Source organism: Anabrus simplex, chromosome 3, assembly GCF_040414725.1.
Source record: "Anabrus simplex isolate iqAnaSimp1 chromosome 3, ASM4041472v1, whole genome shotgun sequence".
Lineage (NCBI taxonomy): Eukaryota > Metazoa > Arthropoda > Insecta > Orthoptera > Tettigoniidae > Anabrus > Anabrus simplex.
The window spans coordinates 419,237,055-419,251,902 of NC_090267.1; the positions used below are offsets into that span (position 1 = coordinate 419,237,055).

Sequence of the window (14,848 nt, forward strand, 5' to 3'; positions counted from 1 at the left end):
AGGTGCAGGTCCTGTGATTTGAATCCCGTAGGCGGCTTGCGCATCGTGATGAAGATGAAATGATGATGGAGACGACACATACACCCAGCCCCCGTGCCAGCGAAATTAACTGATGATGGTTAAAATCCCCGACCGTGCCGGGAAACGAACCCGGGACCCATGTGACCAAAGGCCAGCACGCTAACCATTTAGCCATGGAGCCGGACAATATTAGGACTATAGGTTTGTTGTAAGAAAAATGAAGTCATAAAAAAATCAGTCAAATTAGGACTTGAGAGGACAGTTTAATTCTGTCCCACTATAAGGGATGTACCATAATCAATCTTTCATGTTCAGAATTCAGTTAGATGCTATACTTTCACCATATTCAGGAATTCCCCTATGATAGCAAACTGCTTGCACTTTAAGTAGTATTTTGCAATACAATGGCATTAGCCTTGTAATGATAACGAACGATTTATTAACTGGGTCGAAGAGCTTTGAACACAGCGTATCTTACTTATGTCTCCTACAACCTGATGATACCATCATATCAGACGTTTTTCAAGGCCGCTTGACCTCCTTCAAGTTAAATGAAGAACAATTCTCGATAAAATTTAGATAAGATAAGCAAGAGTACAATTACTTATAACGAATGGGATGAAGATTTATCTCTTGTAAAATGATTTTTACTCTTGCATACATCAAGTCCAGGGGTAAAATGCTGATTACCAACACACTAGTAGGCAGATCACGTGCCTCCAAATTCAGTCTACATTACATCACAATGAGAGTTTACGAAAGGTTGACAATGGTCATTCAGTACGGTGTGTTCGTGATTCAAATGTCTGGAGATGTAATATTTGTCATGATCAAGGAACAGGCGAGGCAGTTTAATCTGGAATCTCCGGTATTCCTTGTTACATAATCACGTTGTTTTTTCCTTTAAAACAACAATTAGCATCACTGTTACAATAATTTTAAATTGCTGCGCAATCGTCTATTTCTCAGCAACCGTAGGATTACAGGCCAAACGTACCAGAGTCGGTTTTACGACAATGATTTGTTTCAGCAATATCCCCTAATGTGCTTGTCTAAATATACTGCCTGACAAAAAATTGAAGCACCAAGAAGGGGAGGAGGAAACGAAATGAAACTTCACGTGTTAAGAGGATACGTGATGCTATTTCATTGGTTACAAAACTGAGTCAAATTTACAAAGAACATGGCAGTACGAGCCCATTCATCAGTATGACGTTGCACTCACTCTGCCCTGTATGCATGCACTGATTTGGTTGGAAAGATTATCATAAAGCCGTTGTATCCTCTCCTGAGGCATGTTGGTCCACAATTATTGTATCTGGTCCTTCATATCCTGGATGCCGGTACTGGGACGGAATTGACGTCTGAGCTGGTCCCACACATGTTCTATCGGGTTCTTGCTGGCCACGGGAGTAATAATAATAATTTCATGTGGCTATTTCTAGCCGAGTGCAGCCCTTGTAAGGCAGACCCTCCGATGAGGGTGGGCGGCATCTGCCACGTGTAAGTAACTGCGTGTTATTGTGGTGGAGGGTAGTTTTATATGTGGTGTGTTAGTTGCAGGGATGTTGGGGACAGCACAAACACCCAGCCCCCGGGCCATTTGAATTAACCCATGAAGATTAAAATCCCCGGGAATCGAACCCGGAACCCTCTGAACCGAAGGCCAGTACGCTGACCATTTAGCCAACGAGTCGGACGGCCACGGGAGTGTCTCAATGTCATGCAGAGTGTTCATAGAGACATGTGCCGTATGTGGACGAGCATTGTCCTGTTGAGAAATGGCACCATGATGCTGTCGCATGAGAGGTAACACTATGTCCGTAACGTACCGTTGTGCCGTCAGAGCTCCCTCAATCACTACCAGCCGTACCCGATGGCTCCCTACAAAATGATGCCAAGAGTAACGCCGCTGTACCTCTCCACAACAGTGGAAGAATGGAACCTCTCCCCAGGTCACCGCCATACTCACGGACGATGGTCACCCAGGGTAGCGCAGAACCGCGATTCATCGCTGAACAGTATACAATGCCATTCATCAGCAGTCCACGCTTCCGGGTCACGGCACCGCTCCAAACGCAGCCGTTTGAGTTGTGGTGTTAACGCAGCCTACGCACAGTCCGGCTGCTGCTAGTCTCCGACCAATGGTGAGGGATGACACAGAATATTGCAGGCAGTCCATTACGTCTTGTTCTCGGATGGTAGGCGCAGATGAAGGAGTTACGATGTGGTTGGTGCACAATACGGCGATCCTCCCTTATGGTGGCCAGACCTGATCGACCAGAACCTTAACGACAAGTATGCCTGTCCTCACGTTACCATGCAGTCCAACATCGGGCCACAAGTCACATCCCAATGCCCTACAAATATGGATATTGAACCATTCAAACAGCCGGCCAAATGGAGGCTAACAATCAAGCCCCTTTCATACCCTGTCAGGTGCTGTTGAAATGGCGTATGGCTTTTAGTGCCGGGAGTGTCCGAGGACAAGTTCGGCTCGCCAGGTGCAGGTCTTTTGATTTGACTCCCGTAGGCGACCTGCGCGTCGTGATGAGGATGAAATGATGAAGAAGACACATACACCCAGCCCCAGTGCCAGCGAATTAACCAATTAAGGTTAAAATTCCCGACCTGCCGGGAATCGAACTCGGGACCACTGTGACCAAAGGCCGGCACGCTAACCATTTAGCCATGGAGCCGGACTCAGGTGTTGTTAACGTTGTCTCACAACAGTACGCGGCATCTCCGTGTCCTTCACAGTGATCATTAAACATCTGACCTTTTTTTATGCAACCGTACCCTTAATTAATGTCAGCCTTAGCATTTGCCTAGTGTGAACAATGGAAACCACGAAAATTCATCTTCAGGACTGTCAACACCGGGGTTCAAACTCACTATCCTCCGAATCCAAGTTGACAGCTACATGACTCAGACCATCTAGCCACTCGCGCGGTCAGTGGCTTACTTCTGTATGACATGAGTCTCTCAAGTTAAAAGGGCAAGCGACTTACTGTGACAAACACAACACACGTGGGTGAAGGAAAGAGTGTTATAATGAATCACCACAAGCACAAGAACTGGTTATGTAACTTGATGTTTACAAACACTCGCTGTGTGTCATAGATACAGACATAAGTGCCACGGTTATTTGTCTGAAGGTCACCCGTGTACATTGAGTATGGATGTGTTCATAAACACTCGCCATGCGTGCGACGTAAAACAAAACGGAAAACATTGATTTTTGTCCTTCTGGACAATAGCAGGACGTTGATAGATGTACATTTCCTATACATTACGGTGTCCCTTATTTTGCAAAAATAAAAGGATTTACTCAAAAACAAAATTTCGTCTCAACAGGCCGATATTAACCAGTGCCGACTTGAGCGCGAATTTTGAATGTTAGGAATTATAGGTTTTGTAGTTTTATATCAGTGGAAAAGTATTGATACATGTTTAATATCTAATCTTAAGGTGCAATTTAATACATTTTCACTCTTTAGACTGTATTATGGTGTTTAGTATTCTTGTGGATACTTTCTGTTCAGTGTTTCTTTCTTGCAATCTGGGTACAGTGTACCATGTTCTTGAACAGAACACAAATTGCTTTTGCTATCTACAGTCAGTAGTTCGTGAAAATCTTGCATTAATTTAACACTCCTTTCAGCACAGTCATTCACAGCTTTCAACTCCACAACTATCCTTTGAGCTTCTAAATATGAAGTATTACTCGTCCATGTCGAAGGACATTCTTGAATAAAACTAGTGTCCATCTTCAGGCAAGAGAACAGATCTCTGCTTTAGATTGTCACACAGTTGTCTATTGTTTTCACTGAACTCAAGATAAGATTGAATAAGGAGATGTAATTTTGTAATTTTCTTTGCCTCATTCTTTCTTCTTTATCCGCGAGATTTGGTCTACTCCTGCGAGGTAGTCTTTACGTCCTGGCTCTCTGCCGAAGTAAAAACGTCCTCTCTCCTTCCAACTTCATCATTTGTAGAGCATTCGCGGGTGCAGTATTAAATAATTGTCGAAATTATTTCTAAACTCCTCTTCACGATGCTTAAAAATATCTTCACACTTGTTTGCGGTTTTTTTTTTTTTTTTTTTTAAACAATTGTGTCCACTCCGAATACAAGTTAATAAGTTTTAGTCAACTATGCTGATTAGCTCTTGTCGGAATTCTTACTTTCTCCCAAAATATCATGCACTCACGAATCACAAGATTATCACACTACCAGTTAATGTTATCTCCCGTATGTTATTATAAAATAAAACTTCAAGCACATGTCTGTCTGATGGTAATTTGTGTCCAGTTATTTGGTGTTTTATATCTCCTATTTAAAATCCACGCGTTCCCTGGCACTGCATAATCGATGTGACATTATGTTGGAATAGCGACCGGGAAACCCGTGTGACACGATTAATAACAATGCACATACTGATAGGCTCAGGCCTGACTCAGCGCTGGGTAACAAGTCCGGATTTGTTCTTCATGCGACTTCGCGCTCAAGTCGGTGCGGGTTAGAATGCTCCGATCTCAACAAAAAATAATTATAGGCATGTTTTAGAGTCAGTCGAACAAAATTGGTGGGTAAGAGTTCAAAAATGTTGAAGGCGTAAAATAAGGGACACCTTACTATACACCTTCACGTTTTAATTATAACTTTCTGCACAATTCAAATAATCTTTGAATCAAAACAGTCGAAACAGAAATGAGTGAGATAAAAATGCATATTTATTTGTTCATGTTTACTTGGTTCATATAGGAATATGTATTTACCTTTGTTTTCTATTATCTAACTTTGAATAAATGTAAAATCTTGCTTAATTGTTATTATTTAAAGCTATTTATTAATGATTTTTTCTTATTAAGAGAAATATTATGAAATGTCAAATATTTTAATAAATATTGAATTTAGTTGTGTAAAATAGAATTTCCTGTCCTTCACATTTTATCTATCTTTATAGTACGTATGATAATAATAATAATAATAATAATAATAATAATAATAATAATAATAATAATAATAATAATAATAACGGAGATATCCGCGACCAAGAATAGTTGCCCAGTTGTACTTCCCCTAAAATTATTATCAATAATGTAATTATTTTTACGTCCAACTAATTATTTTGGCGGTTTTTCGGAGATGCCGAGTTGCCGGAGCTTGTTCCGCAGGAGTTATTTTATGTGCCAGTAAATCTACCAAGACGAGACTGACATATTTGAGCACCTTCAAATACCATCGGACTGAGCCAGGATCGAACCTGCGAAATTGGGGTTCAAAAAACATTCATAATCACAAACCACCACCATCACCAACGATATCTGCGATTATAATATTTTTATCAAACTTCTTCGGAAATATCTGTTTTATCTAAACCTTCAATAATAAAAGTTACGGTCATATATATCTCATGCATTTTTACCGCAAGGGCTACAATAACAGATATTCACGAATGTAGGATTTCTGTGCGAAGTTGCCCAGTTGTACTTCCTCTTAAAACAGTAATACCACTACCACCACCATCAACACCGAACGTCGCTGACATAGAAAAATGTTGTTCAATCGTCATAGTAACCACGTAAATGGCGATGTCGGTCTTTGTTGTGAATTTTATGTTGTGTAAAACAGAGTGATCATCAGCCCATATTGACTAGGAAGATAATTAAGATAACCATCAAAACACGAGAAAAATGATACGAGACAAGGGAGTTGTGAAGGGATGTAAAAATGAAATACTCCCTTGACCTCGGATGTCCTAATATCGCCGAGCCGGAAGAAAAACTAAATACGGTGGCCTACAATGCCCTAGGTCCATAAAAGATCCTGGCTCAGTCCGGTGGTATTTGAAGGTGCTCAAATACGACAGCCTCGTGTCGGTAGATTTACTGGCACGTAAAAGAACTCCTGCGGGACTAAATTCCGGCACCTCGGCGTCTCCGAAGACCGTAAAAGTAGATAGTGGGACGTAAATCAAATAACATTATTATTATTATTATTATTATTATTATTATTATTATTATTATTATTATTATTATTATTATTATTATTATTATTATTATTATTATTATTATTAGGTCCATAAAAGTGATCAACGATAAAATTACACTGACTGCTGTTATGACCGCCGGGTGAACATGATCGTGAAGGCGTCAAGTCTATATGGTCCGACACCGTGGTTAGGCGGTTCAAGTCCCGTTGGTCGAAAATATGTCACCATCAGAATGTCGGCCCGCAGGGTAGGAGAAATGATGGTAAACAATTTCTAATAACTAGATTGCGTGCCAAAAGCCTGGATTCAATCCTTTCCACAGTGTTCATATGGAGCGAGGGCATATGACGCTGTTGATGGTGATTCGTCCGTCGGATGGGGACGTAAAGCTTTGAGCAGACCGCTTGGTGTCATTCGACAGGAGCAACGGGCGTCAAATAGAAAGATCTGCACCAGGCGAGCTGAGCATGTCCTCGGACACTCCTGGCACTAGAAGCCATACGATAAGTGCTGACTGCTGTTAACTGAGATGTGCTCTTTATCCTCGGCAGCCACTCGTAGAGAGCCCCAACATTTACCTAGTGTGAAAACGGAAAACCACGGAAATTCATCTTCAGGACTGCCGGCAGTGGGGTTCGAACTCACTATCTCCAGAATCCAAGTTGACAGCTACGTGACACAAACCGCGTAGCAACTCGCTCGGTGAACATGAATGTTGCAGAATGTTGCGCACCACGATAGTATAAAATACGTTTCATCGAAATTAGTTCCGCATCTCGCATTTACCCAGATGTGTATATTTCCATATTTCCATATCCCTACTATACAAAGCCTGAAGGCTGCCTGACTGACTCACTCACTGGCAATAATGCTAATGTTTACCCACTTCCAGATGAGCTAGAAATTTGAAATTCAGCAAACTGATAGCTATTAGAGTGTAACCTAAGGAAAAGTTCTAAAAAGTTTTTTTTCTTTTAATGTTTAACTCCCCCAAACATAAAGGCGAACGCAAATTTTCAGGTGCGCTAGAAAGTTTAAATTTGGCAAAATCATAGCTTTTAGCCCTTAACCGACAGAGAAATTACAAAAATCGTAACTTTGTTTAACTATTTACCTCCGAAAAATATCGAAATGTTTAGGCAATTTTCATGGCGGTGCAGATCGTCGGTCCGAGGTATTTTGTGACCCTGGGCCGATGACCTTAGATGTTAGGCCCTTTAAACAACTAGCACTATCATCATTTTGTGGCTAAACGGTAAGTCGTATCGCAAAACAGATAACAATTCGCCACCCATCACGAAGAGATCTACAACTTTTGTCCCATCACGATCCATTATGCCTTAGATAGTGTTGCATTTTCCGATTTTAGGTCAATTTTGTACATTTTCCATGATTCATTTTATTGTGTGACACACGTACATGACTGATAGAATCATAAAATTCGGCAGCCTCATTGGCACGTCCGTGGGCCATATTCAAGCCAAATTGCATGTTTCTAGCTGGCGTGTACGTATGGAAAAACGAAATGAATATGTGGAAACTGCACTCAAATTTCAGCCTAATGTAAGATTCTAAACCGATCCAAGGTGTATCCGATGGAGATACGACAAAACGTCAAAGAATCAAAATTGTAAATCTTTCCATACTCGATACGCCTCCCAAGTTTCAAGACTGTAGCTGTCCATTTGGTGAGGAAAATAATTTCTCAACTTGTGAAAAACGTACGAAATTTGCCACGATCGAAACGTCAATATGCGAGGAAATGTCATAGTATCACACATATAGGCCACTAAAAGGGCCGTCTGTTGGTGTAATCCGTTTGTCGATACGGTGTACCATTTCGCCACAGTAATTTTCCAAATAACCACCTCTAATGAAGAGCAACTGAAGGGTTTGGGGGCGGAGCCCCCAATGAGCAAAAGCGAGTTTCCACATACATACGCATGAAAACTGCATTCTCGCCTTATTCTTACTTCGTTTCCACCAAATCAACTTTACATAACAAAATTTGTTCGAAAATTGCCATGCCTTGCCTGAACAATATACCTACGTTTGAAGCATAATTAAGCAGTGATGTAAGAATTACTAGGAAAAATCGATTGGGCTCAATTACTATTATCTGAGAAATATTTCACTAAATTATAAATTACTTTTTCAACGATGAATCGGTAAATTTAAAATTACTTCATCGAATGCCTTTTTAAGGGAACTCATTTACATTTTCTCTTTCGTATGGGACTGGAATGATAGCCTGTCAAAGTTTACAAAGAAAAAGATATGACTTCATTCTGCCCTTTTCTAGCATAAATACTAAGTCATTTTAATCAATAAGCGAGACTAAACATGATACCTTGGAATTTTCAAAACGATTTTCCGTAATTTTTATTTTGATTAGTAACTTTAAACATTTCAAGTAATTTGTTATGCCCCTTACAAAATGACTGGTTCTAAAAAATTCTCATCGCTAAGCCTCAACTTCCTGGGGCGAAGTTGCCTAAATCTTTCCATTTGAAAAGACGGTCTACAGGGGACTCGAAGGAATACATGTGTTTAATTTTAAGAAGATACCCAGTAGTGATAGATATTATAGGATAAGTTTGATATTTGATTCTATGGAAGTACTGGGGAGGTAAGAAAGTACTACATCCAGCACTGGTGAAACTACCGGTTCTGCTATAGTAGAACCGGAAAGTTATTTTCATCGTCAGTTACTTTTTTCCCGCTTCTACTCCCATGCGATCTATTTCGATTACTACAATTTTATTTGAAGAAGTAAGAGTAAAAATTACATTTCAAAAAATTAACGAGTACAAGTAAAAATCGCTAAAAAAGATGTATTCGTTACAATTCGATTAATTTTACTCACTTCCCAAATCTGCCAACAAGTAAGTAAATAAATCATCACAAATAGATAAAAGTTCTAAAACTGAACTTGTTTTGTCCGTTTGGTTTCAGGAATTCCCTCAGCTTGGAAGATCTCTTACCTTCGCAGAAATTCGCGACCATAGCGTGAGTGTTGCGATAGAGCTCAGAGCTCGTGGAATCAGGAGCGGCGATGTTATTCTTACCCTCTGTGAGAACTGCCCGGAGTTTACGTACGTCCTTCTTGGCTCTCTACTTATTGGCGCTGTTCTGGCTCCGATTAATACGACACTGGATAACGGTAAGCTGTACCAGGTGCATAACTAAATTGAGTAGGCTAGTTGTAATGGCTCATGAGCAACACTGCGTTTTAGCATAAAATACCATGTTCTTTTGGGAAGACCTACTTGGTCAAAAGTGACGTTATGAAGAGCCGTGTAGCGCATCCGTGTATTCAGCCGTAGTCATAGTTACCATAAACCATTATATGCAGCCATGATTGATTACTACCTGTCAAGCCAGTGAGTATAAACTTCTTCTGCTCACGGAAGAATACTATCCTGTTAGATACTCTTTGATTTACTAACCTTTCCCATCTTCCAAAAATATAATCAACAGATGGAAGAGCGTTCCTAATAACTTACATGCTGCTAAGAGAAAAAGTCTACGTACAAACAGACCCTATCATGACATACTGTACGTCTTAGACATTGTATGAGAACACCTATCGAAGGATAACCTAGCTACACTAGAAAGAGTGAAGGCCATGTATCTTTAAAATGCTCTCCGCCTGTCAAAAATACTCCTTCGAGCCTAACCTATGAGCTCACAAGACAACCGTTCTATATAGAACTGCGACAGAACTACGACACAATACCAACCTTTAGATCAGGAAATGCAGCATAAAGAAGCGAATATAAATGGATAGATTTTTACCAAATAGACGACATGATGACGTCAGAATGGATGAATTCCGACTACGAATTGCGGCACACCATACCGCGCTTTTATTAAAAATTCACAAAACCATTGAAAAGGCAGGAAAAACAATATGACTACGATAAGCATATAAATATGAGTTATCTGACCTATTTATAATGAATATTGCGGAGCAGCGCGAGTCCTCTAGTTATCTATTAATTATGTGTTGTACCCGACAGGGATATGAAGCAAGGACTAGGGATCAAGAGAACGAGAATTTATTTGTCTGGAAGCACGTACATAGGAACTCGAAGCGTCGAATGCCACGCGTGAAGCTAGGGTGTGTCTCCAGCAAGCTGAGCCAGCGAACCCCAGGTTGAAAAGAGGGGAGGGGTTATCCCGACCACAAGTCGTTTGTGAGGGGGAGAGCTACAACATTTCACCATCGTAATCTCTAAACCATCTTTAAAACAGCATGGCCAATCTCGTTTTTGTTATCAGGGAAATTAACGATGTTAACAATATTGCATTATACACGGGTCCAAAAGAGTTGTTCGTCATCAGTGAATTTATTAGGATTTGTGATGTCCTTTATGGCGATAATTTCCTGCTAAAGAAGGTTCTATAAGAGTGGAAACTTACAGAGGCTATGTGTTTATTTTCTCGACAGCCACTTGACAGGAGAAAGTCCCTTGAGTGAGGTGAAATTGAGGTCAGATTTTTATTTATTACTCTAGATTTTGCGATCAGAGTTCGTCCGGGCGACTCTTAACCATCGCAAAAGATCACTGGTCGCCTGATTATCGCACTATTGCGCCTCTAATACCCTGTGAATAGAGCGGATGGAACATTTGAGAAGTGGAATCATCCTAACCAATTTACCTCATCAAGTGCCGAAGTTACGGATAGTGGAAGCTTTTACTTTCCACCCCTCCAAGAGCCTTCATGGTCTGTAAGGAGATGACTTTGCTTTGCTTTGCATTTTTGGGTAACCCAGTTGCTGCGTTATGTGAGAGATGAAGAGAAAAAAACCATCTCGTCAGCTGTAAACTCAGTTAGTCCGCGATGACAGAAAGTATTGAAGGCGGGACTCCTGGTTGAAAAAATATCCATGTGGTGGGTCGAGATATCCAGGGCCCTATTAGTGAGATGAAGTGATTGATGAATTATGTGTTGTCACATTGAAATGACTGAGTGAATTAAGTTATGTGAATGAAGTCTACAAAGTGTCATTTGATATTTAAAGAGACGACGTTTTAAGGAAGGAGCGGAGAGACTCCGCAAAAACTGTGAATTATATGGCTGGGAATGCCCCCTGCAAACCAAAGAGAGGCCCACGCGTATTTTCTTTTGCTTCTGTAGGAGGAATGGAGGTTGTTGTTTTCGTGTTAGCCATATGGCTTTTATTGAGTAACCCGGCGACTTTTTAGAATGGCTTCACTATGGAATATAAACCACCCATCTATCTCAGCTGAATTTAATTACCGACATAGGCCAGTAAACCCTTTGAGAAATGCATTAGTATTATTATTAGGTGTGGTTAAGAATTTTTTCAGACCCATCTTCAATCGCCGCAGGAAATAAGTTCGGATCTCGTTGGCGTCCGCCAAGAGTGGGTGGGTTTTCCACGGCAACCAGATGTATTCAGTGTATTACTTTTTCTTTGTGTATTGGTTTGTGTTCTTTGTTTTATGTGTTGATTGTGTTCTGGAATGGCGTTGGTTCTGACATAATGGTCAATTTATGTTATGTGTCCAGATTCAGGATTTATTTTTGACACGTGACATTTTTTATGATAATGTTTGTTTATATATGATATTTCGTATACCCGACCCCGTAGAGAAACGGGACAAGGGTTGGACAAACATATGATATTTCGTAGAGTAACGGGTCAGATCTATGTAAAGATTTACTCAGACTTGTTTGTAAGTTGCGTAATGGTACACCATTGTCAGTGGGGATAGTTTGAGTGAGTTTATTTGTTTATTATTCCTTATGCGCGAGATCATGATAAAGATACTATATAACGGTTGTGCTTAGTTTCGTCCTCAACATATACTGAAACAATACTCACCATGTTAGCCGCGAATATTTTAATTATTCATGTGTATTCAACCTGGTTATTTTGCATCAGGTTCCATAATCATCAGGTGTATAATAAATCCTATTATTTTTCCAATTATATATAATGTTTTCACTCATTTTAGTTAGATGACACCCATATTCTCCTACCCTTTAAGCCGCTAAGATATATATTTATTACACTGACTTGATTTAAAACCCAATTGATGACCCTCAAGATATATCGCCGGAGACCCACATGGGTGCAGTATGAAGTGAATTTTCGTTGATAACTTAATTGTCACGTTGATTGATAATGTACGAATTTTTATGTACTTTCAGAGTAATTGTTATTTGTTTCATTTTAAATTTAAAATTATTTTTTCCGCGTTAAAATGCTTGTGGTGGTTATGTAGCGCAAACGTATCTATGAAATGTCGCTGTAATGTTTGTCCCAAATGGAACATAATAATTGCTTTTATACACATGAAGTAAAAATCTGCGGAAAATTAAGAAACACCGTCGTTACTAGGGATATATCTAGAGAAATATGTATACGTACTTACGGGCCGTAGACAGGACTCCTTTATGTTGTATTCCGCTTCTTGTGCAGTCTTTTGTTTATTTCCTGAAGTCCAGGACTAGCACCGACGAATGAGAGTGCTATGTCTGTGAATTATCATTATCTTTGTCTATATGACTAGCGCGGGCAATTTAAACAGCAAATAGCATGAACCCTGGACCAATAAATATATCATTTAATGAATGAGTTAGGGCATAAAACGAATGAGCAACATGAAGAAAACGACACCTAATTAATTCAAACAACTTCAGTGAGCAAAGACATCACACACGACATTACATACGGAAGCGCTGCGACGTAGCAGAAAAAATAGTTGTAAGGTAGTAAAGTATGTATCCATGTGGATTAGTTTAAGTTTGTATTATAGTGTTTTATTATTGAGTGTGAATGTGATTGAGTGCATGAAAAGCCGGTGCGATATCAGAGGAAATACGCAGGTAAGAAGCATGTATTCTTCTTGGTATTCTGCTTTGTGTGATGAGTACTGTTATAACCACTGCCAGCTGTGGACCTGACTGTCCCCCTACCCCTAACCTCTCCTATCCGAGAACGGAGACACCCCGCTGCCAGAGCTCATTAGTGAAAGTATTTAAGGCCAACGCACGTTCATTGAACTGCAACAAGGACGAGCTGACTGTCGTAGCGAAAGGACGTACGTGCCTCTCGCTGTGCTTTTTCTCTCCTTGCCAGGCGCTCTGTACTTTTCAAATATCAGCCAGGCACTTGTACTTATTAGTACATCTTCGAAGGAGCATTGTCTGGTCCGAGCTGTAGCACTTTTCAGTGCTCGCTCTTTCTTCTGTTTCAGGATTTCTTTCAGGAGGACCAGAATGGAGAAGCTCAACGTTCCGGTTAGACTGGCCGACTACGACTGCAATGGAGCAGTTACGAGAATCGTGGACGCGCTCTTCGGGACGGAGGCCCCCGATGTTAGACTCCCGACGCTGGCGGTGTATAACCGCTGGGCGGAGGAAAGCTACCGGGGGACGCTCCACACATACGACCTCCTCAATGCGATCGCAGAGTCTATCGGTGAGTCACTCATCCAGGACATCGGTGAGATCATCCCCAGCTGGGCGGTCATCATTCGCCCCAGTAACGCAGCTAGCTTCAAGGCCTACGAGGAGCTTGCGTCCCAGCAGCACCAGGTGGTCCGTATGACAGGAGTCAGGGATGAGGTGAGATTGCTCTGTTATCTTACTGTTCTGAGGGGCCCGATTATCAATATAGTGGTAGTGAGGTTGTTCAGGAATAATACAGATGCCCTCAGCTATCGTCGTAGGTACATACGAAGCAGAGATAAAATAGTATACAATATTAGTTGATAGCTCAAACATATACGTGGTAGAAGAAGCAGCACGATATAATAATCATAATAATAAGAATAATAATTTGCAGCAGAATTTGCGCAGTGAGAAGGAATAGGACCAAAAGAAGGTGACAGGAACAAGAAAATCTCGAATTTAACAAAGCAAACAGGATATGTATTTAACAGATAATAAAAATAGTAAACATTTTTCAACAAGTTTAGTAAATCGCAGACAAGAGTTTGCTAGACTGAAATATATAGAGGAAACCTTGAAAGACAAGGAAAATGTGCCACATTTACAATATAAAACATCAAAACCGTATGAATAAGTATAAAGGGTACAATGAAGAATAATATAAGTCGATATAGAAGAAGCAACCTGAAAGAAAAAGTGAAAAGAAGGAAAAAGGATAAAAATGAAGTAGGGATTGAATGGGGAAAGGGATTCTCTTCGCCGGGTGAAGTTACACTGCAGAATGTGTTAAATAAACATTATACCAAAAGGTAACGATGGTCCAAGGAAATAGATATTGTGATTTCAAAATTCCATTGTCCGTAGTACAGTTCGTGTTTGAAAGGTTTTAGTCGAAATAATGTCTTCCATATATATTTGATGCCGAAATAAGCTGGCCAAAGTAAAGTTCAAGTGGGGCAGATGGCCCAATGAAGAATTTAATGTCCAAATAACATTATGATAAAACTTGCTCACCGGATAACCTGAAGAAAATAACAGTCCAGATGGTAAATGACAATATCGAACGTAGTAGTAGTATGGCTGCTTCCACCACTCCGTAACGAAGCCAGACTCAATATTTTGAGCGGTGGAGCAAGATTATATAATCGTACAGAAACATCGAGAAGAATAGAGTTGAAAACCAGCATATTCCAGAAACGTCATAATCACGTGTCCAATAGAGGTTAGCGCAAGCACACACACAGGTAGAGGAGGCGGTGCGTGGAGAAGAAGATGACGTCAGGATCACGTGATGAACAGAGTAGGCAGGCGACAGGTGAGCATAGCAGAAGAGTGAATGAAGCAGTGGCGGCGTGATCGGCGAAAACCAGCATGCGAAGGTAGGATGTATACGTAGCG

At 40.5% G+C, this 14,848-nt stretch overlaps 1 protein-coding gene across 2 annotated transcripts in view; it reads left to right on the top strand.

Moving 5' to 3' along the window:
* LOC136867391 (uncharacterized) overlaps window positions 1-14,848 on the top strand; it is a 75,721-nt gene that overhangs the window by 19,256 nt on the left and 41,617 nt on the right. For both annotated transcript variants that reach the window (XM_067144576.2, XM_067144577.2), the window contains exon 2: window positions 8,975-9,182. In XM_067144576.2, the coding sequence (XP_067000677.2) occupies window positions 8,975-9,182 (208 nt within the window). The remainder of the gene's footprint in view (window positions 1-8,974; window positions 9,183-14,848) is intronic.